Source organism: Rhinoderma darwinii, chromosome 5 (assembly GCF_050947455.1).
Source record: "Rhinoderma darwinii isolate aRhiDar2 chromosome 5, aRhiDar2.hap1, whole genome shotgun sequence".
NCBI lineage: Eukaryota > Metazoa > Chordata > Amphibia > Anura > Rhinodermatidae > Rhinoderma > Rhinoderma darwinii.
The window spans coordinates 215,438,829-215,463,445 of record NC_134691.1 but is presented as its reverse complement, the minus strand read 5'-3'; the positions used below and the strand labels follow the sequence as shown (position 1 = coordinate 215,463,445).

The window sequence follows — 24,617 nt, the reverse complement described above, 5'->3', positions numbered from 1 at the left end:
TGGCCCCACTGCTGCCTTGCTCCAGCCTGCTTCTGCCGTGCTTCTGCCTTGCTTCAGTTCCGCTTATCCTGCTTCGCTTTGCCCCTGGCTTGCTTCCTGCTCCGTGCTTTTGTTGGTATACTCCTCTACATCCTGATCCTGACTGACTCATTCACCGCTCCGTTTCCTCGCGGCGTTCCGTGGGCTACTGCCCCTTCCCTTGCGTGTTCCCTGTTTGTACTCCCTTGCACTTAGACAGCGTAGGGACCGCCGCCGAGTTGTACCCCGTTGCCTAGGGCGGGTCGTTGCAAGTAGGCAGGGACAGGGCGGTGGGTAGATTAGGGCTCACTTGTTCCCTTCACCTCCTTCCTGCCATTACATCAGCACCGTACTTTTCCCTGATGTTATACATTTAAAAATCTTGGGATGATGCACCATGTGCGCCATGTATCTTTTTATCTCCCTATACAGACTTTGAAAGATACCACCTACCTAAACATTGTTGCAGACCAAGTACAACCCTTTATGGCAACAGTATTCCATAATGTCAATGGCCTCTTCAGCATGATAATGTGCTCTGCCACACAACAAAAATTGTTCAGGAATGGTCTGAAGAACATGACAAAGAGTTTAAGGTGTTGACACATTCTCCAAATTCCCCAGCTCTTACATCATGCCAACCAAATCCAATAGATATCTTTGGAATCCTCACAGCTCCTGTCTCTTTCCAGGGCCGCCACACTAAGTCCGGACACACCAGGGTCAGGACACAGTGTGCGTCGTGGCACTGGAATTGAAGAGGACCTGGAAGTGATGAGCGAGAGGTATTCGCTTGTCTGGTTTAGGGTCTGAAATTTTTAGCTTTGATCCGGGGTCTTAATTTATTTAGGGGTCTGAATTAATTTAGAAGTCTGGACAGTGGTCCGAATTAATTTTGGGGTCTGGTCTGAATTAATTTAGAGATCTGGTTGGGGGTCTGAATTAATTTAGAGATCTGGACAGGGAAGTTTGAGTTAATTTTGGGGTTTGGTTAGGTGTTTGAATTAACATAAGTGTTTGGTCAGGGTTCTGAATTAATTTTGGCAACTCATCTGGGTCCAACACAGATGACGTAGGGGCCACATGTAAGGAGGAAGTCGAGACTTCATCCAGAAGTGCCACAGCGGTGGGAGATATAAAATTCTACAGGAGACAGAAGCGGCAGCCAGCACTGCATCTTGGTGGGTGACTGTGCTCTGTATAGGCAGCAGCTTCAGTGTAATGATTTCATGTTTCCCCCCTGCACACCTTCTCTATCCCCCCCACAAAGCCCCTGCCTAGTTGTCTGACCCCTGCCTCTCAACAGTGCCGTGGTCAGGTTAGTCTTCCCCCCTGGCCCCCCTCTCATTTTCCTTTCCACCGTCCCATAGGCATGCCACCTAGCCTCCCTCTTGCCATCTGACAGAGCTCTTACCTACCTACTGTCTCCACCCTGGCCATCCACAGCGCCCCTGTCAGTTTGTCTTACCCGTGAACCCCTCGCACAACTTTACATTGCCAACCACACACTTCCCGAAAATGGGGGGGGGGGGGTGCCCGACTACTTGACTGTATGAGCTACAGAAAAAGTCCTGGTGATAGCTAGATGACTGATTGAGAGCACAGACTCATTGATGTGCGCATGGAGCGAATGCTAGCTGGCTTGGTCCGATCCCACAGAAGAGCTAATGTAACACAAATTGCTAAAAATTTTAATGCTGGTTATGATAGAAAGGTGTCAGAACTGCTGCTAATCAATTATTTCTGTTAACTCTGTGTTTGGGCGTTACTTGGCAATGCCTTTGGTCGGAGTCTGAATTTGGTCATCACTTAGCTTTGCCTGGTTAATTAGGGGGGAGTATTCTTGGGCCTATATATACTTGAGGACTGGATAACTCAGGTGCTGGTTATACTGTTTCTGGCATGTGCTTAACTCTTTCCAGTTTCTTGTTGGTAACTTTGTTCTTGTCTGTGTGTGTTTGTTTGTACTGTGGGACCTGTTGGTCCTCTTAGAAATCTAGTTTTTGTAAAGTGGTTTTATGTGTATCCTGGGATCAGTAGTTCCACTTCTTTGCTTGCGTTTCCTATGCGTTTGGCCTGCTGCCAAGCTGTTGTCTTTCCCTGCTGTGAGATAGTATTCAGATAGGGTCAGTGAGTACTGGTTATTCTTGTCCACTGTCTGTTCATCTGTTAACTGTTTGCATGCTATTTATCTGCCATGCACTCCATTTATGCATCATCTGCATCTTCTACTGCCTTCTGTGTTCAGATCCACTTATCCACTGATGAGTTACTTGTGCCTTTTGTTTTCTTTTGTGTTGATGCGTGCCTAACCCATGTGATAGTGATTGTCTTGTGTTGCGGTCTCAAGCACCACCAGCGGCGTAACACGTGAATTGAAGTTTGTTGCATGTGTGACTGCATATGTGCAGACTGGTCAGAGTGAATTTGCTGAACCATCTACCACCGAAAGCATCTCGAATGGACACCTCAGCATTACATGTGGATCATGGAGCCTGGTCTGATGAATCACGTTTTCTTTTACATTATGTGGACAGCACGTGGGTGTCGCTTACTCAGAGAAGAGATTGCACCAAAATGCTCTATGGGAAGAAGCCAAGCAGCAGAGGCAGTGGGATGCTATAAGCAATATTCTGCTGCGAAAACTTGGGTACTGGCATTCATATGGTTGCCATGTTCACACGTGCCAACCTACCTAAACATTGTTACACACCAAGTGCACCCTTCATGGCAACAGTATTCCCTAATGGCAGTGGCGCCTTTGAGCAGGATAACCATTCAGAAATGGTTTGAGGAACATGAGAAAGAGTTCAAGGTTTTGACTTGGCCTCTAAATCTTAATTTGATAGAGCATCTGTGGAATGTGTTAAAAAAACAAGTTCAATCCATGAAGGCCCCACCTGACAACCTACAGAATTTAAAGGACCTGCTACTAACGTCTTAGTGCCACAGGACATATATATATGTACAGTATGAATGTATATATATCCAATTAAACACTGTTGAGTATGCAAATAAATCAGACCAGGGCCTCTCAGTCAATCAGAGGAGCCCAAAAGGCTCAAGTAGCGGTAACATCTACTAGGGCAACCATTTCATGCCAAGCAATGGCAGTCCTTTTAGCCAATCAGATGCGGTCTCTTTTTAATTACTTTGCAACAAATGAAATGGTCCTCTGATCCGAGGTTTGGGAGGCTCATTGGTAGGTGCAGATGCTTTCACAGACATGCACTTAAGGCTTCTCACAAGTAGGGTTCGATTGCTGACAGATGTCTTTTAATTCTACTTTAATTAAAATGATATGTTACCTAAACCACAATAGCTTACCAGGGTTATTATGTATTAGTTTCTGAACTTCACTAGACCACCAAGAATAATATTCTTTCTTTTGCAACTGGAAAAAAAATTATAGAATTCTTTTTTTTACTATTAACTCCTAGACCATCAGGGATATAAATATTAATCCCTAAGTATATCATCAAGTATATTGTTTATTAATGTAGAAAGTAAAAACACGAGGCACTCACCGTCTGTGGCAATAAAGGGATTTATTGAGAATGATCTTGGTCTGTCTGATGTGGAAAAGCCTACGACCGTTTCACGCTACAAGCGCTTTATCAAGGCCCTTCTTTTTATATTGATTATTAAACCCCTGGACTACTAGGGTTGTTGGGGTGACTAAGGACTTAGGGTCAGAATTGCTGACAGCCGAAAATAAGTCACACAAACATAGGCTGGGTGAAGTTCGCATTAGTATTTGAGCCTCTTGCCTTGCTGATTAGAATGAATGAAGTGATAAAAGGGATAAAGTAATCAAACAGGTTATAGGAAAAGATAATGTTACATGCGGACGACACTGCTTTTTCCTAAAGTTATGAAGATGATGTAAAAAGCACACGGATGGAGCAGTACTCCTCATACTCAAGCTTACAAATAAATAAAGAAGTCAGTATTACTGCCACTGAGTGGATCTGATGATAACCGACAGAATATTTTGCCAGTATGTACTGCAGACCATAGATATCTAGGAATAAGTGTACCTAGAGATATTGCCGATTATGAGGAATTAAATGTAAAACCATTGTTAAAGAGATTGAGGAAAAAGGAGAGGGTTTGGTGATTTGGCCTCTTGTTGAGTGGAAGGGTAGCCTTAGTTAAATCAATATTAATGCCTTAAATACTGTACATATTATTAACCCCTTCCCGCCGCAGCCCTTTTTCAGATTTTCATTTTAGTTTTTTCCTCCCCACATTCCAGAAGCCATAACGTCTTTATTTTTCTGTCGATATAGTACTATGAGGGCTTGATTTTTGCGGGACGAGTTGTAGTTTTTCGTAGCACCATTTATTTTGCCATATAATGTACTAGGAAACGGGAAAAAAATATTGGTGGGGTAGAAAATGAAAAAAAACAGCGATTCCTCCATGGTTTTTTGGACGCTGTTTTTACGGAATTCACTGTGCAATTAAAAAAACATGTTAACTTTATTCTGTGGGTCAATACGATTACGGCGATACCAAATATATATAGTTTTTTCTATATTTTACTACTTTTACATGTAAAAACCTAAGTGTAAAAAGGATTTGCGTCGCCAAATTCCGAGGGCCATAAGTTTTTTATTTTTCCGTCGATTAAGTGGTATGAGGTCTTATTTTTTGTGGGATAAGCTGTCGTTTTTAATAATACCATTTTGATCTACATGTGACAGTTTGATCACTTTTTATTTCATTTTTTGTACGAGATTAGGTGACCAAAAAATAGACATTCTGGCGTTTACAATTTTAATTCTTTTACGGCGTTCACCGTGCGGGTTAAATAATTATATATTGTAATAGTTCAGACTTTTACGGATGCAGCGATACCAATTATGTTTATTTATTTATTTTTTTACTATGCTCTAGGAGGAAAATGGGAAAAGGAAGGGTTTTTTGAACTTTAAATTTTTAAATTTTTTTTTTTACACAAAAAAAAACTTTAACTCATTTTTACTTTTTTTATTAGTTGCACTAGGGGACTTCAACCAGCGATCGTTAGATCGCTTGCACGATATACTGCAATACTAATGTATTGCAGTATATCGTGATTCTGACAGGCACCTATTAAGCCCTTCCAGAGGCAAGGCTTAATAGGTGTACAAAGATGGCGGACCTGGGGGCGTTCATTAAGCCCCAGGCAGCCATAGCAACAATCACCCCCCCCCCCCCCGCAATTGCGTTGGGGGGGGCACGATGAGCTGATGAGCTGTTAGAGGGGGTTGCCCCCCCTCTTTCTGACGATTTAAATGCTGCGGTCGGTATTGACCGTAGCATTTAACGAGTTAAACTAGCGGGATCGCGCTCGAGCGCGATGCCACTAGTTACTCTGAAGTGTCGGCTGTAACATACAGCCGACACCGGAATCGTATGGAGCGAGCTCACTGCGTGAGCCCGCTCCACACTTCCCCTACCCGACTTTGGCGTATGGATACGTCAAATTTCGGGAAGGGGTGAAATAGTCCAGTGTGGATAATTGAAAGACAATGCTTTCTATTTTCAGATAAATCATTTGGAAAATGGGGAGCCCCAGAATAAGTTTGGAAAAACTTTAAAGGAGAGGAGGAATGTCGGCCCCAAACCATAAGAGGATTGGGAGGTAAACAAGTTATGGATATTAATGCAATTATTGTTAAAGCATTTAGTAAGAAACAACAATTAATTGAAGCGTAAGAAGCAAATAGACTATTATTGATTTATAACAGTGTCGTGGAAGTCAATGGCTCAAAATATATTAGACTGAAATTTAGACGAGTGTTCCAATAGACACTCACGGCACTCACGGAACTTTATCCAGCATCCTAATCAGGATATTTCATACCGATTTATATCGAGAGAGGAGAAATAACACACAGACGCTGCTGGTATGCTCAAAATACTCCTCTGGGGGTTTATTGCCAAAGTCAATTATAATAATATCATTGAAATGGGGTGTAGACTTCAGGTTAACCAATCAGAGGCAATGTGACAATAACTCTTATTCAGCCAATAGCAGACCATAAGAATATTTCAAATATATCATTCTAATTCTTCATTAAAATCCTGACATCAGGTAACACCTGGAGACAAGCATAATGGGCAGTTGTTAGTGATTTGTTCTCATGGGGGAGTTTGTTGCGATAATAGTTGCACTTTATGTCTGGGCGTTCAGCCAACCAGCTACAATCGGTTATGAAGGCCGCACGTTTAACACATGAAGATAAGATGTTCTTTGAATTATATAGAGGAAAGTTCATTACAAAATGGAGAATACTTATTTGAGAAATTCGGCATCCTGCTTGATAATTCATAATGTCATTTCATACAGAGAATATAAGCAAATAAACCATCCTTCACAACAGAATATGTAAAATGCTACAAAAACTGGAATAGGGTATAGAATACTTTGGAGATTGAGGTATATACAAATAAATCCCTAATATGGAGGAATGGTAAATTACAAGAACTATATCAAATTCAAGTGTTCGAAAAATGGATGAATAAAGGGAATCAGTATTTTTAGCAATCTATGAAGGAGACTCTAAGGCTTTTGAAGCACTAAGTTGAGAATTTGACTTGGATGTAGGGCTGGGCAATTGTGACCTAAATCAAAATCACGATTAATTGAACATGTAACCTGTAAAAGATTATTGAAGGATTAATTAGGCCACACCCCTTTTTGCATGTCATGCCCCCTATTTGCATGCTATAATATTGAATTAATATTTATCCCCTGAGCCTGCTGTATACTACTGTATATAATATACCCCCTGACACTGCCCCCACAGAGTATATCTCCTTCATAGTGCTCCCCACACAGTATAATGCCCCATAGCTGCCCCCACACAATATATTGCCCCTTTAGCTGCCCCCAGATTATAATGCCCCCCATAGCTGCCCCCAGAGTACAATGGCCCCATAGCTGCCATACAGAGTATAATGCCCCAATATCTGCCCTCCACACAGTATAATGTTCCCCATAACTGCCCTCTACACAGTATAATGCACCCCATAACTGCCCTCCACACAGTATAATGCCCTCATAGCTGCCTCTACATAGTATAATGCCCTATAACAGTGCCCATGCAGTAATAGTCTCTATAGCTACCCTCACAAAGTATAATGCCCCTATAGCTGCACCCCACACAGTATAAAGTCCCCCATAGCTGCCCCCACGCTGTATAATGCCCCCACAGCTGCCCCCAATAGTGCCTGATAAAAATAATAATATATACTGCATACTCACCAAACCCCGTTCCAATGACGAGAGGAGGAGTTCCCTCTGCTCCTCTGGTCTGTGCAGCTTGGCGCAGACAGGACGCAATGACGTCACTACCTCGCATTCAGCGATACATAGTAAATGGTAGAGCAGGGACCTTACAGTCCCCTGCTCTTCCATTGGATTCAACTGTATCTGCATCCTGAATTTCTATTTCTATTTTATTTTTTTTATTAATTGCCTAGCCTTACTTGGATGGTATCATTTTTTTTGCACAAGTCCAGTCCCCAGATATGGCTCAATGATTGTGGAATGAGATTTTTTCGTAAATTAAAGGGGTTTTCCAATACTTATGCGTTTTTTTTAAAAACTGCAACGCTTCTCAATTTATCTATTAACCCCTTCCCCACATTTGACGTATCCATACGCCAGAGTCGGGTAGGGGAAGTATGGAACGGGCTCACGGAGTGAACCCGCTCCATAAGATGCCGGTGTCGGCTGTATGTTGAGCTGACACTTCAGAGTAACGAGCGGCGATCCCGCTCGTTTAACTCGTTAAATGCCGCGGTCAATAGCAACCGCAGCATTTAAATCGTTAGACAGAGGGGGGCTATGGCTGCCTGGAGGACTAATGAAGGCCCCCAGGGCCCCCATCTTTGTGCTCCTATTAAGCCATGCCTCCAAAAGGGCTTAATAGATGCTAGTCAGAATCACGATATACTGCAACACATTAGTATTGCAGTATATTGTGCAAGCAATCTAATGATCGCTGGTTGAAGTCCCCTAAGGGGACTAATAAAAAAAGTAAAAATAAGTAAAATAAAGGTTTTTTTAATGTAAAAAAAATTCAAATTAAAAGTAAAAAAAAAAAACCCTTTTCCCATTTTTACCCAAGAGCATAGTAAAAAAAAATAATAAATGAACATAATTGTTATCGCCGCATCCGTAAAAGTCTGAACTATTACAATATATCATTATTTAACCAGCACGGTGAACGTCGTAAAAAAAAAAATTGTAAACGCCAGAATCTCTATTTTTTGGTCATCTCATCTCCCACAAAAAATTAAATAAAAAGTGATCAAAACGTCGCATGTACCTCAAAATGGTATCATTGAAAACTTCAGCTTATCCCGCAAAACATAAGCCCTCATACCACTTAATTGACGGAAAAAGAAAAAAGTTATGGGTCTCGGGTTTTGGCATATTTTTTACACTTTGGTTTTTACTTGTAAAAGTAGTAAAATATAGAAAAAACTATATATATTTGGTATCGACGTAATCGTATTGACCCACAGAATAAAGTGAATATGTTGTTTTAATTGCAGTGAATTCCGTAAAAACAACGTGCAAAAACAATGAAGGAATCGCTGTTCTTTCATTTTCTACCCCACAAATATTTTTTTCCCGTTTCCTAGTACATTATATGGCACAATAAATGGGGCTACAGAAAACTACAACTCGTCCCGCAAAAATCAAGCCCTCATAGGACTAGATCGACTGAAAAATAAAAAAGTTAGAGCTTTTGGAAGGTGGAGAGGAAAAAACAAAAATGAAAATCTGAAAAAGGGCTGCGGCGGGAAGGGGTTAATGCCGCCTAAATATCGTTATCTACATTTTTATTTTTTAATTTACCATTATTCTCTTTTGTTTACATTGAGAGGTTTGTTTACCTCTGTGTGTTCGTTGTTTTGCTCTTCCGGTCATACAGTTCCCGGCATGCATCGCTTGTGTTCCAGCATGCAAGGCAGCAGGGACTCATCACGCCTACTACACCCAGCCATAAACAATCTCCGTTGCCATTTTACTGCTCTGATTAGATTAGTGAGAGCTAACGATAAACCTGCAACATGTCAGTGCTGTACCAAAAAACACTCTGTTACATAATGGTAAAAAAAAAACCTTCATTTGACCCCAGAGCCGGAGTCCCAGAGCAGAGCGCTAGTATAGGCTTTCATCTTGGACTCTGTGGAATCCCCTGACATCACTGTCCATATATGGACAGTGTTGTCAGTGTCTTCTCCAGAGAGGAGTCCCGGGCAGAGAGCTAGTATAGGCTCTGCTCCGGGACTCTGTGGAATCCCATGCCATTACTGTCCATATATGGACAGTGTATGGAAACCCCTGCTATCACTGTCCATATATGGACAGTGTTGTCGGGGTCTTCCCCAGAGTGGAGTCACGGGCAGAGCACTAGTATATGCTCTGCTCCGGGACTCTGTGGAATCCCCTAACCCCAGCGCCAGAGTCCTTGTGAGAGCGCTACTAGCAACTGGCTCCTGACATCTGATTTCTTCTGATAGTTTCCGGCCCGCTGCTAGGGGGAGAAAATCACACGCAGGCGCTGTGATAGTGCAGGAGTGGGCATGCGTGGTAAACACTGCTAGTGTAGAAACCACGCATGCTGAGAGGCTAGCAGTGTTTCTCTCCCCTAGCAGCAGACCGGAAATCAGAAGAAAGGTAGTATCCGGTCCACAACTTCCCTCAGTGTACAGTGACGTCAGGAATGACGTACCCGTACATTGAGCCAGCCGGAAAACAGAACTCAGATCACAGACGGTCTATCGCCGGAAGTAAAGATTTTGCTACTGGAGACGCATCACTTGACCAGCGCTGGAGTCAGGTATTAGAAGATGAAATCAAAAAAGTATATTACAAATGACATTACTTTTATATTTTCAGTGAAATAGAAATCAGTTAATTGCTTCCGGAAAACCCCTTTAACGTTATAAGTGATTTGCAACAACTTTTAAATTGACTTTTATTTTAAAAAAAATATTCTACTTTTTAGGATACAGCTTCTATGTATCCTGTATACATAGGATCGGTATCGTTCCGTCAAAGCTGTTTCCGTCAGGTCAGCCGTACTGAAGACTCGGCTGAAAGCTGGGCCTGCGTGTCCCTGACACACAGGATCCAGCTAATAACGGTCAAAAACTTAGATGTGATCCTTTTTAGCTGGATCCTGTGTGTCACACCAGACTAGCTTTCCGCCGAGTCGTCAATTCAGATGACCTGGTGGTTGAGGCTTTGACAGAATGATACAGGTTCTCCGGTCATGTGGTCGTTGTGACAACCTGTCACAATTATAACATCACTCCTCCCAGCGGCGCTTGCGTGCCGACTGTGAGGAGCTGTCTGATACAGCTGTATCACGGACCTGTCACCCGGAGACCACTCAGTGTGGTCTTCGGTCATATGATCGCTGTGACAGCCTGTCACAGCGATCACAAAAAAGTTTGTTAGTAACAAACTACTCCACTACTTGTATCTTCTCCCTCTATGGCAGCAGTAGAATAATGTAAAACACACTTTTTTCTTTCTTTCAATAAATATAACTGTTTATCTGCTACACGGTGACATTGGCCGTGACGCAGGTCGCCCGGCCAAGGATTTTATATCCCGTAGCCTACATTTCAAGTGCTAAAAGTTAATGTGGATGTGTCGCAACGTGTAATTTGTCGCGATATGACAGATGCAAGAAATCCAAACTGTGGTGTACTTTCAGGTAGCAACGCAATTACATTGACTTTCATTACTTGTGGTGTAGGCTATGGGACATAGCGATCCTTGGCTGTGCGAACTGTGTCATGGCCAAAGTCACCATGTAGCCCCAGCCTTAGGGTGGTGTTACATGTGGAGTCGCTGCAGATTTTACATGCAAATGTGCGCAGATAACGTGTGCAGCGGATTAGACATTTTGCACTGCAGTTTCAAATCTTTGATGTCAATAAATGAATACCCTAGTGGCGGTCTACTTTCCATAAGAGTCCTTTTGGGGTGTTAAAGGGGTTTTCCAGTCCCCAAGAATTGATGGCCTATCCTCAGGATAAGCATCATTATCTGTTCAGTCGGGGTCCGACTCCCGGCACCCCCACCGATTAGCGGTTTTATCCCGCAAGTCGAACACCGTAAGGAAAACATTGTGTCAGAAAGGGATAAAACTTAGTGGACGTTCTGATGCTACAGGTACTTGGTACCTCCTGAGTGCTGTAAACATGGAGCTTTCAGACTATATTTTCATATTTCATGGAATTAATGGAAGGGGGCATGGCTGTCCCATAGTGTGTGACTGATTCACAAAAGGTTACTACCACTTCGGTGCATTGGCAAATAGGCAGACCTGCTACCCAAACTTAACCCATAGGTCTGCTGCAGACACCACTCGTACGGGCATCGCTCTGCTGCAGAAATCTTACACAATCCTGTTCTGCCTTTATAAACACAGCCTGGCTCCTCCCCTACACGTGACTGATCACATGGTCCTGATGTCATCTGCGGGCATCAGCTGTCATGTGACCGGTCTCTTCCTTGTCATGGCTGACACGCTGGGAATGCCTGTCTCTCCTGATCAGGTTAGAAGCGTCTTCCCGTTTCCTGCACATTACACGTTTGTTTGTTTGTTTGTTTGTTTGTTTGTTTCCCTTCCATGAATTGCTCCAGCACAGGCTGTCTATATCTGATGTTTTCTCCGACGTGGTACAAGTGCTGGCACAGAATGGACAGAGTCGGCGCTGTCAGCTTATATTACATTGTATTCTGATTGACAGACTGCCACCAGAGCTGGGCACTGGCATCCGGCATAATGCAGGCACCTGGAATAGTTTCATCAGTACTAGATTTGTACATGTACCACAAATGTCATCCGTCTCAGCAGTGCCTGAGACATATTTATACAAATGTCGCACTGCTCATGATAAATGTCTCTGGTACTGCAGACTGCTATAATACGGGTGCCAGCTGTGCCCTCTAATAAGTATATATACTCATGCTAGGAAACATACTGAAGCGCTATCCCACAGTGACCAATTCATGCTTTTAATCTGCTTTAGAAAGTGAAAGCTCTATTCTGATTGGTTGCTATGGGCAACTGCTCCCGTTTGCCCTTGGTCTAGTTTTTAAAATCCTCTGTCCCAAACCTGGTGAAAGGTCTGCTGTAAATTGTAAATTTGGCTGACCCGTTGTACACGTGCGCTGTGTTAAAAAGTTTGCATGCACAGATCCCTTGTTAAAGGGCACAGACTATGCGGGAGATTTATGGAAACGGTCTAACAGATAAAACTGCCTTTGTGGCCCATAGCAACCAATTACAGTTCAACTTTTTTGGGGGAAAAAGCAACTAATCACAGTGCAGCTTTCATTTTCCCCAAAAAAAGTTGAACTGTGATTGGTTGCTATGGGCAACAAGGCCAGTTTAGACAGTTTTCATGAATGCGGTTTATTATTTTTATAAATAAGGGGAACTTGCGCCATGATAGCTGCCCGTAAAAAATATTACTTCAGCCACAAACTGAAAGATAAAATTGTCACAGATATTTCCTGCTGTTGTACTCTAGCGATGCAAAAAATCTGCAAGGCCGACACTTAAGGCCCCTTTACGCTGGCCAATCATCGGGCAAATGAGCCTTCACCGTTAATTATCGTTGCTGATAAATGCCCTGTGTAAACGCTCGTTCATCTGCTGATTGTATTCTTTTAAAAGTGTAAAATATTACCGCCATCCAGTGCTGCCGACATGATAATAATGTATGAGGACCAGCGCTCGTCCCCATACTAGCTCCTTGTGGAAGGAACAAACGAGCACTGATCATTGAGCTGTCCCGTGGATCGGCGCTCGTTTACAAGGCCCAGGACGGGCTGTGTAAGAAAGAGTACACTAAGTATCACCCCTACCAGATTTGTGGCAGATTTTCAATCCGGATGTGTGGGTTGAAAATCTGCAGCGGTAGACTGTTGCATGCAACTGGATAAGAGTAAAAAAAAATCCCATTGACATGCGCTGAACATTTTCCGCACGCAAATCAGAACACGGTGCGCATTTTCCAGTCACCGCATGTTCATTCTATTCTGGGTGTTCAGCGCGGATTTCACTCTTTTCAATGTAGAAGGAGAAAAATCTGCAGCCAAATCCACAATAAATCGGCCTGTACAGGCTACAAGAGGCCGGCTTCACACGGTATTCTTGTTTAAACCCGCATCAAAAAAGCCTGCCGTTTGCTAAAATTGTAAGGCCCTGTTCACACGGAGTATATTGACGAGTTTTTTGGTGCGGAAACCTCTCCGCAAAAACTCGTCCAAAACCGTGCGAAAATGCCTTCCATTGATTTCAATGGGAGGCGGTTTTCTCCCACGAGCGGTAAAACCGCCTCGCGAGAGAAAGAAGGGATATGCCCTATCTTCACGCGGTTACGCCTCTGACCTCCAATTGAGATCAATGGGAGGCCGAGAAAGCGTATTTCGCTGAGTTTTTTTGCCCGTAGCACTCAATGGGCGCGAGCGAAAAAAGAAGCGAAAATCGCGGCAAACGGCGTGCAGGAAGGTCAAAATCTGCATCAAAATCCCAAACTGAATTTTGAGGCAGAATTTTCCTCAAGCAAAAAACTCTGTGTGAACTCAGCATAAGGCCTTATTCACACGAATGTGATATACGTCCGTGCTACGCGCGTGATTTTCATGCGCGTCACTCGGACCTATGTAATTGAATGGGGCCATTCAGACTGTCAGTGATTTTCATGCAGCGTATGTGCGCTGCGTTTAACTCACGACATGTCCTATACTTGCTCGTGTTACGCACAGCACGCACCCATTGAAGTAAGTGGGTGCGTGCAAATCGTGCTCGGCACACGGAAGCACTTCCGTGTGACGCGCGTGATTCGCGCAACAGTAGTAAAAATAATGAATGAAAATAGAAAAGCACCACATGCTTTTCTGTTTGTAAACATGAAAACAGTGTACTAATGATGCAGGCTGTTCGAAAATCACGCAGCCACGCACCATATGCTGATGCCACACAAACATTTTGCGCGCGCAAAACGGACACGTCCGTGTGAATAAGGCCTAAGCGGTTTTATTATAATTTTTGGGTATGTGTTTTTCATGTTTTTTGTTTGTTTTTTTTTAAACATTTTTATAACCGGTACAAGTTTGTTTTTCAAACCGTTTCAGAAACATGTCCTTGAACTTCTTCTTTGTTAGGGTATGTTCACACGAGGGCGTCCGTTACGGCTGAAATTACGGGGATGTTTCAGCCTGAAAACATCCCCGTAATTTCAGTCGTACCGGCATGTGCAGGCGCTTGAACGCCGCGTCAATTACGGCCGTAATTAGCGCTGCTATTCATTGGAGTCAATGAATAGCGGCTCCAAATACGGCCAAAGAAGTGACAGGTCACTTCTTCTACGCGGGCGTCTATTTACGCGCCGTCATTTGACAGCGGCGCGTAAATATACGCCTCGTGTGAACAGACAAACGTCTGCCCATTGCTTTCAATGGGCAGATGTTTGTCAGCGCTATTGAGGCGCTATTTTCGGGCGTAATTCGGGGCAAAAACGCCCGATTTACGTCCGTATATAGGCCGTGTGAACATACCCTTATATTGAACTCTATGGTTATGTTCACACAGGGCAGATACACTGCATAAATACAGCGTAACCGTTATGGTCACCGTAGGGAATTCTGGCTGAAAAGCCACACCAAATTGTGGTGCAGTTTTTCGGCCGGAATGTCCACTGAGAGAAACTCCACGTGTATGAATCTTTATTTATTTTTTTTAACTTACCTGTAGTAATGGCGACACATCCCTCTACCGTCCTGCAGCCTGACCTCCTGGGATGACGTTTCATCTTACGTGACTGCTGCAGCAGGAAACGTCATCCCAGGAGGCCTGCTTGGACGAAAAAGCACAGAATTCTGAGTAAGTATAAGGGTATGTTCACACGGCAACGCAAAATACGTCTGAAATGACGGAGCTGTTTCCGGGCGAAAACAGCTCCTGAATTTCAGAAGTCTTTACAAGTGCATGCGTTTTTTTTGCGGCGTCCATTACGGACGTAATTGGAGCTGTTTTTCAATGGAGTCAATGAAAAACGGCTCCAATTACGTCCCAGGAATTGACATGCACTTCTTTGACGCGGGCGTCTTTTCGCGTCTTTTGACAGCGACGCATAAAAATACACCTTGTCCGCACAGAACAACGTTAAAACCAATTGAAATCAATGGGCTTTTTTTTTGCGACGTATTGGAGACGTTTTTTCCAGGTAAAACGCCGAATGACATCTGAAAATAGGCCGTGTGAACATACGCTAAGATTTTTTTTTTCTGAGTTGTGATTTTTACAGCGGAATCTCAGCATTTCCGCCGAAAAAACGCAACATCTGCTATTTGTTGAGGGCATTGAATTCAATGGGGAAAACCCACAACAAAAAAGCACAGATTAAGCAAATGCAATTGACATACTGCGGATTAAAAAAACGTGCCACGGGTCAATTTCTGAGTGATTTTTCCGCTTATTTACGCAGCGTGTGGATGACATTTGTTCAAATCTCATCCACTCTGCTGCTACTGTATTACCTTGAGGATTTTCTGCAACAAAATCTGTTGCAGAAAATCTGCAGTATTTGCACTACGTGTGAACTTACCCATAGAATTGCGGCCCCATTCATTTCTATGGGCCCATGCACACGACCGTGGTTTCCACGGTCTGTGCATGGCCCCGGAGCCTGCACCGCAGAAAGAACGGGCATGTCTTATTACAGCCGTAATGAGGTCCAGGCTCATAGGAAATAATTGACACTCCGCTGCCGTCGACCCAAAAATTACGGCCGTGCACATGGCTACGGTCGTGTGCATGAGGCCTTAATGACCAGCTAAATTTTTCTGTTTTTGCCTTTCAGCAGCAATAGCATTTTTATTTTTTCATTGACGTGGCTGTATGAGGACTTGTTTTATGTGAGACAAATAGTATTTTTTTTCCACGCAGTTTGGGGGGTAAAAAAAAAAAATTTCCACGACGTGAATATAGGAGAAAGCGATTCCCTGCATTTGTTTTTCTTGTTTATTTTTTTATCCCGTTCACATTTCACGCTAAATAACATGTTAAATTTATTTGTCAGGTTATTACGGTCGTGTAGATACCTAATAGGTGTAGGTTTTATCTAATGTGGGGGCAATAAAATATATTTTATTCAAAATAATGACTTTTTTGGGGGACTTTTTATTACATTTTTTTTTTTTTTTTTTTAAATCCCATTAAGGGATAACTTTATTTATTACTTATAATGTATTAGCATACTCCTGTATGCTAATACATTACACTGTGTCACTAGGACACAGGCTGCTGATCGGGCAGCACATAGTGTGCCCGAAAAGCAGGCAAATGGAACAGACAGCCCTGGGGTCCTTTGTAGGTCCCCAGGGCTGACTGCAGAGGGATGTCCCGGTGTTTGATCGTTTTACCGGGATCCCGTTGATGCGATCAAAGAGGGGAATTCCCTTTGATCATGCCGTGGTCACGGACCGCGGCGATGAAAGGGTTAAACAGCTGGGGTCCGAATGTTTTCTGACCCCAGCTGTGTTTTGGAGGATCCTCTAAGATCAGGAGCTGTTAGTTACAGCTCCTGCTTAGAGGATGAGCGCTCATCAGCCTCCTCTGCAGCGACGCCAAAAGACGTGGGAAGGAGTTAAAGGGGTTGTCCGGGATTTTAACCCCTTAATGACCAGCCTATTTTAGGCCATAATGACCAAGCAATTTTTGTCGTTTTTCCATTGTTACATTCAATGAGCTATAACTTTTTTTTTATTTTTCTGTCCACAGACTTGTATGAGGACTTGTTTTTTTACGGGATAAGTTCTATTTTTTAATGCCTCCATTTTGGGATAGATATAATTTATTGATTAACTTTTGTTAAAGGGTAATGGAAAAGAAACGGACATTTCACCGTTCTTTTTTGCGTCTTGAATTTACACTGTTGGCTGTGTGGTATAAATAACATAATAGCATTATTCTGCAGGTCGTTGCGTTTACAGTGATAGTGATTATATTGGTTTTTTTATGGTTTACTACATTCGCACAATATAAACGCTTTTTCTTTTTTCAAGTATTTGTTTTTGTATCACCGTGTTCTAAGGGCCGTAATTTATGTATTTTTTCACCGACTTAGCTGTATTAGGGCTTCTTTTTTGAGAGACGACTTGTAGTTTCTATCGCGTTTTTTTTGGATGGCAGGATGAACAAAAAACAGCAATTCTAATGTGTGTTTTTTTTTTTTTTGTTTTTTTACGCCATTCACCATGCAGGTTAGATAATGTAATGGTTTTAGGCTACATGCACAGAAAATACGCACCAAAACCGCAGCAATACACCGGAAATTCACACGTAAAAACCTTACCTAATTGTGCGTTTTTTGATGCGTTTTTTGCTGCGTTTTTATGCTGCGGGTTTTGGTGCGATTTTTCCACTACACTAGGCAGATACAATTCGCAAGCGGAAACGCAAGATAAATTGACATGAGCACAACAAAAGAACATAAGGAGTCATAGACTATCAATGGTATGAAAGTAGAAAATCACAAATCTTTATTTATACATGAAAAAACACAATATACAGTTTATAAGATTAAAATTGGTATAAAGGATCCAACATATATCGAACTACTAAGGACCAATATAATGTGGTGGGCATATTTCTGGGACTGCTGAAAAAAAGCCATATAGTGAATTACAGTGTGCCAATACAACGAACTTGATTCAAATAGTACTTGGGTTAAGATTGCGAAAAAATGCCCAATACCAGCGTGGTTCATACATCGTCCGATATATGTTGGATCCTTTAGGGTATGTTCACACCCAGTGTTTTCAGATGTAATTCGGGCATTTTACGCCTCGAATTACGCCTGAAAAAACGGCCCTATTACGCCTACAAACATCTGCCCATTGCTTTCAATGGGGTTTACGATGTTCTGTTCTCACGAGGTGTAATTTTAAGCGTCGCTGTCAAAAGACAGCGCGTAAAAAGACGCCCGCGTCAAAGAAGTGCATGTCACTTCTTGGGATGATTTTGGAGCCGTTTTTCATTGACTCCAATAATGTCCGTAAAATACGCCGCGAAAAACGCAAGTTGTTACAAAAACGTCTGGAAATCAGGAGCTGTTTTCACCTGAAAACCGCTCCATAATTTCAGACGTATTTTGCTATGCCGTGTGAACATACCTTTATACTAATTTTAATCTTATAAAATGTATATTGTGTTTTTTCATAAAGATTTGTGATTTTCTACTTTCATACCATTGATAGTCTATGACTCCTTATGTTCTTTTGTTGTGCTTATGATATGTTTCTATCCCTTTCATACTTTGGGGGTGGCATGTTACATGCGGGAACCACCTCACCTTTGACCTATTGTCTTGTGAGACTAATGTTTATCAAGATAAATTGACATGCTGCGCATTTTAAAATCTGCACCGCAGGTCAATTTACGTGCGTAAAAATTCTGCACCGTGTGCATGACCTTTCCTGGAATCTCATTGTCTATGCTGGTACTTTTATGCTGCGGTTTTGTAGCACGCAAATACGTGCGGCAAAACCACATGTAATGCGCACCATGTGCATTGACCCCTATAGTTCATGAAGTTGTGGCCGTGGCTAGACCAATTATGTGAAGCTTTTTAAGTTTGTTTTAGTTTTTTTTTAAAAAGCATTTTGTAGGAAGAAAAAGTAGGTTTTTAATTTTTTTTTCTTGGATTTTTTTTTAATTATAAACTTTATTAAACTAATACCTCTTTTATAATACACTGCAATATTTCTGTATCGCAATGTATTAGGGTATGTGTACACAAAATCAAAAACGTCTGAAAATACGGAGCTGTTTTCACGGGAAAACAGTTCCTGGTTTTCAGAAGTTTTTTGATCAAACTCGAATTTTTCGCTGCATTTTTTACGGCCGTTTTTGGAGCTGTTTTTCTATAGAGTATGAAAAACGGCTCCCAAAACGGCTGAAGAAGTGACATGCACATCTTTTTCAAAATGGCCGCGTAAAAAACACCCCGTCGGAACAGAACGCCATTTTTCCCATTGAAATCAATGGGCTGATGTTTGGAGGCGTTCTGCTTCCGATTTTTTTCAGCCGTTTTTCGGGACGTTTACGGCCCGAAAAACGGCTGAAAATACTCAGTGTGCACATACCATTATGCTCTCAGTGTAAAACTAACAGGCATTCGGCAAACACTGAAGGCAGACCTAGAGGCCTTTGTTAACCCCTAATATAAAAACCATCGTCACCCCGTAATTTCCCCCTCCCTCTAAAACCACTTTGTGGACGATTTTGACAGCAGCATCTTAAGGGTTAAATGGGCAGGATCTTTTCTAATTTTGATCCTGGCGGTTAGAGAAAGAGCCTAGTTGTCTTTAGACAGCCAGACACCCGCTCTGGCCGGCACAGGACACCCGTGCCGGGCTTAAGTAACAGCGCTGACTTTTCACGGCGCAGTGGCATAAATACCCTTAATGACCGCTGTGAAAAGGCGTATGGGCGGTCATTAAGGGGCTAAAATGTATGACTTATCTTTAGGATAGGCCATTCGCTGTTTACCTTGGGTTTCATTCATGTTTGTTCTTGCCGTTACTTTATTAGGAGCTGGACAAGGTATTGTATTGTATTGAAGCCTGAGGTACATAAAGAAGGGGCTGCAGCACTCTTATGAGTGCTGCGGCCTAATCAAACAGCTGATGGACAGGCCATCAATTTTTAAATCCCGGATAACCCCTTTAAGCAGTAGTCTCGCCACAGACAACACATTCAGGCCTTGTTCACACAGTGCAGATTTGCTGCAGATTTTGCATGTATTTTTTAAGTAAAAATAAGGAACGGAATCTAAACTGAAGTAATATATGGTGGAAGGCCTTATAGGTCTGATGTCTTAACGACCGCCAAGACGCCTTTTCACGGCAGCCGTTAAGGGTACTTATGCCAGAGCGCCGCCTTTTCACAGCGCTGTGACATAAGCCTGACACTGGTGACCTGTGCCGGCTAAAGCGGGTGTCAGGCCGTCTAAAGGCAGCCGGGCATCTGCTCTAATGGGCGGGATCGATATCAACACTGATCTCACCCGTTTAACCCTTTAGATGCGGCACACAATAGAAAAATAAAGTTATCAAAAAGTTTTATAAAATTAATAATATATAAATAAAAATACCAAATAAAAAAATTAAAAACCCACTTTTTCCCTAATACTTTAATATGAAAAAACTAAAAAAAATTAAAACATTACACATATTTGGTATCGCCGCGTCCGTAACGACCCCACCTATAAAGTTGTTACGTTATTTAACCCGCATGGTGAACGCCGTAAAAAATAAAATAAAAAAACTATACCAGCATTGCTGTTTTCTGTTCATCATGCCTTCAAATAAATTTGATAAAAAGTGATCAAAAAGTTGCATGTACTCCAATATGGTACCAATAAAAACTAGAAGTCGTCCTGCAAAAAACAAGCCCTCATACAGCTGCATCAGCAGAAAAATAAAAAAATGATGGCTCTTAACCCGTTAGTGACCGGCCCATCGTGTTTCTACGTCGGTCACTAACGGGCCTTATTCCGATGCCATAGACTTTTTACGTCGCGGCATCGGAATAAGTAAACAGAGCAGGGAGCTGTCAAATCTCCCTGCTCTCAGCTGCCAGAGGCAGCTGAGGGCTGGGAGCGTCCCTGCTCTGCCGTGTGAGATCGATATTAGATCGATATTAGATACGATCGCCGAGTGTCTGTGTCTCCCACGGCAGCCGGGGGCCTAACAAAGGCCCCCAGGCTGCCTGTAGTGAATGCCTGCTAGATCATGCCGCAGGCATGACCTAGCAGATGCCTGTTCGTGTTAAACGGACAGACAGTAATACACTGCAATACAAAAGTATTGCAGTGTATTATAAATGCGATCGCAGAATCGCATATTATAGTCCCCTAATGGGACTAGTAAAAAAGTGAAAAAAAAGTTTAATAAAGTTAATTTAAAAAAAATGTGAAAAAAAATGAAAAACCCACTTTTTCCTCTTACAAAATGCTTTACTATTAAAAAAACAAAATAAAGTTAAAAAGTTACACACATTTGGTATCGCCGCGTCCGTAACGACCCCGACTATAAATCTATTACATTATTTAACCCGCACGGTGAACGCCGTAAAAAAATTAATAAAAAACTATGGAGAAATTGCTGTTTTCTGTGAATCCTGACTTTAAAAAAATGTGATAAAAAGTGATCAAAAAGTCGCATCTACTCCAAAATGGTACCAATAAAAACTACAAGTCGTCCCGCAAAAAAAAAGCCCTCATACAACCGCATCGGCGAAAAAATAAAAACGTTACGGCTCTTCAAATATGGAGACACAAAAACAAATAATTTTGAAAAAAAAGCGTTTTTACTGTGTAAAAGTAGTAAAACATATAAAAACTATACAAATTTGGTATTGTTGCAATCGTAACAACCCGCTGAATAAAGTTATTGTGTTATTTATACCACACGGTAAACGGCGTAGATTTAGGACGCAAAAAAGAGTGTCGAAATTTCAGATTTTTTTCTATTCCCCCCCCCCCTAAAAAAGTTAATAAAAGTTAATCAATAAATTATATGTACCCCAAAATGGGGCTATTAAAAAATACAACTTGTCCCGCAAAAAACAAGACCTTATACAGCTTTGTCGACGCAAAAATAAAAAGGTTATAGCTCTCGGAATGCGACGATTGAAAAACGTAAAAAATAGCTTGGTCATTAAGGTCCAAAATAGGCTGGTCATTAAGGGGTTAAACCATGGCAACACAAAAACAAATAATTTTGAAAACAAAAAGTGATTTTACTGGTGTAAAAGTAGTAAAACATAAGAAAACTATGTATATTTGGTATCGCCACAATCATAATGACCCGCTGTATAAAGTTATTATGTTATTGATACCACACAATAAACAATGTAAATCTAAGACGCAAAAAAGTGGCAAAATTTTTTTTTTTCCCATTACCCCCTCCAAAAAAAGTTAATAAAACGTAATCAATACATTTATATGTACCCCAAATGGTGCTATTAAAAGATACAACATGTCCCGTGAAAAACAAGTCCTTACACAGCTATGTCGATGCAAAAATAGAAAAGTTACAGCTCGATGTAAATGCAACGATAGCAAAACGTAAAAAATAGGGTGGTCACTAAGGGTTCAAATAGGCTGGTCACGGAGGGTTGAATCCAATTTTGTTTTGGCTTAAAAAATGCATTCAAAATCTGCACTGTATGGACAAGGCGTTAATATGAGAGCCGTCGTGGTGATCAAATAACCGCTTTTGGTTTAGCTCCCGAGACCCCATGCTGCTCCTTTCAGAAGGAATGCAGTATTACATGGTGGGCATTTAAATTAATGATCGTCCATTTTAAATGGATGGCCCAAGTCCACCATAGCCACTGCTTATTAAGGTTAGGGCTACATGGGCAACTAAACTGGTGTGCTGCATAAAACTGCTAAAGGGGCCATAACAGGGAGAGGTAACAGAGAGCTGGTCACCCATAGCTACGTGGTTGATAAGGTTGAAAACATACACAGGTCCATCAAGTCCAACCTATAATCCTACTGTCGGAAGGCAAAACCCCCATGAGGTTGATACCAATTTCCTCATTAGGGGAAAAATGCCTCCCTGACTCCAAACAAGGCAATCAGAATAAGCCCCTGGATCAGTGTCCCATCTCCAGAATCTAGTACTCCTAACCTGTAATATCAGAGGCGTAGCTATGTTCTCCAGCACCCGGGGCAAAGATTCAGTTTGGCTCCAACCTCTTTCCAGACATCTCCTTCCCCTCGCCATGTTTGTTTTCTCTACCAATCAATGACGTGTCATTTCTTTTCCACATTTCTTTTTATGTAACGCGAGCATAAAAACATTTGTACATTTTACAAGCAATATAGTTCTATACACAACACAAGAACCAAGCTCAGTACATAAATACAGCCCCAGAACCAAGCTCATTACATATATACAGCACCAGCACAAATACAGCTCAATTTAGTGCAACCCCTGCTGTACAGGTTTGTACGGCGTAAAACTACAGCCCCCAGCATGGCCCGAACACTGGTAAGGATATGCTGGGAGTTGCTGTTTCACAAAAAAATAAATCCTATCAATCATACCACCCATCATCTCGCTGCAGATCATACAGTGACTACATTACTGATTAGAGGCAGAATAAAAATTTACATTAAAGAGGCTCTGTCACCAGATTCTGAAATCCCTATCTCCTATTGCATGTGATCGGTGCTGCAATGTAGATAACAGTAACGTTTTTTTGTTTTTTTTTTAAAACGTTCATTTTTGGCCAAGTTATGAGCTATTTTATATATATGCATATGAGGTTTGAAATGGACAACTGGGCGTGTATTGTGTTTTTAACTGGGCGTGTTTACGTGTATGATGCTGACCAATCAGTGACCAGTCAGTGGCCAAAAATGAACGTATTTAAAAAAAAAAAAAACGTTACTGTTATCTACATTGCAGCGCCGATCACATGCAATAGGAGATAGGGATTTCAGAATCTGGTGACAGAGCCTCTTTAAGTGACTCACCGGTGACGTCTCAGATTCTAGTTCTTTTTCTCCATCCGGTCCAGACCTCTATGATGACTTCTCCCGGTCACAGCCCATTTCTGCAGTTTGCCGCTCAGATGTCTTCAGCTTCTCACTTTTCCAACATTTCTACACCTATAAACAAAGATAAAGTGATCATTATACCAAATACTACGCCCCTAAATATAATAGTGCCATACACTGCACCTCTAATTATAATAGCACCATACACCGTGTCCCACACACACACTGTGCCCCCTGTAGATAGTGTCTGCCATAGAGCCCCCTGTAGATAGTGCCCCCATATAGCCCACCCCTGTATATAGTGTCCCACAAATGACTCCCCCCTATAGTGCTGTACAGATAGCCCACCCCTGTATATAGCCCAGCCCTGTATATAGTGCTCCACGTATAGCCCAACCCTGTATATAGCCCCCTGTATATCCAAAAAAGAGAACGTGAAGCAGCACTCAAATAAAGTGAATTTATTCATCCAACATGGAACCACAACGTTTCACCTCCTCTATGAAAATGCATAAGGAGAGGTCACTCCTTTATTTTTGATGCTTTGCACCAGCCTAGTCAGGCATTTGTTCACAGTGCTGCTCCAATCCTCTGCTTTTTTCTAGCCCCCTGTATATATAGCCCACCCCTGTATATAGTGCTCGACATATAGTCCACCCCTGTATATAGTGCTCCACATATAGTCCACCCCTGTATATAGTGCTCCACATATAGTCCACCCCTGTATATAGTGCCCCACATATAGTCCAACCCTGTATATAGTGCTCCACATATAGTCCACCCCTGTATATAGCCCAACCCTGTATATAGTGCTCCATAGATAGCCCACCCCTGTATATAGCCCCCTGTAGATATAGCCCTCCCCTGTATATAGTATCCCACAATAGCTACCCCTATAGTGCTCCACTGAAAGCCCACCCCTGTATATAGCCCCCTGTAGATATAGCCCACCCCTGTATATAGTATCCCACAATAGCTTC

At 42.1% G+C, this 24,617-nt stretch overlaps 1 protein-coding gene across 2 annotated transcripts in view; it reads left to right on the top strand.

Moving 5' to 3' along the window:
• Positions 1–11,519: 11,519 nt before the first annotated feature.
• The window catches only part of VPS41 (VPS41 subunit of HOPS complex), a 299,363-nt gene continuing 286,265 nt past the window's right edge, over positions 11,520–24,617 (top strand). For both annotated transcript variants that reach the window (XM_075826930.1, XM_075826929.1), the window contains exon 1: positions 11,520–11,601. In XM_075826930.1, coding sequence (XP_075683045.1) covers positions 11,563–11,601 — 39 coding nt within the window. In that variant the 5' untranslated portion in view covers positions 11,520–11,562. The remainder of the gene's footprint in view (positions 11,602–24,617) is intronic.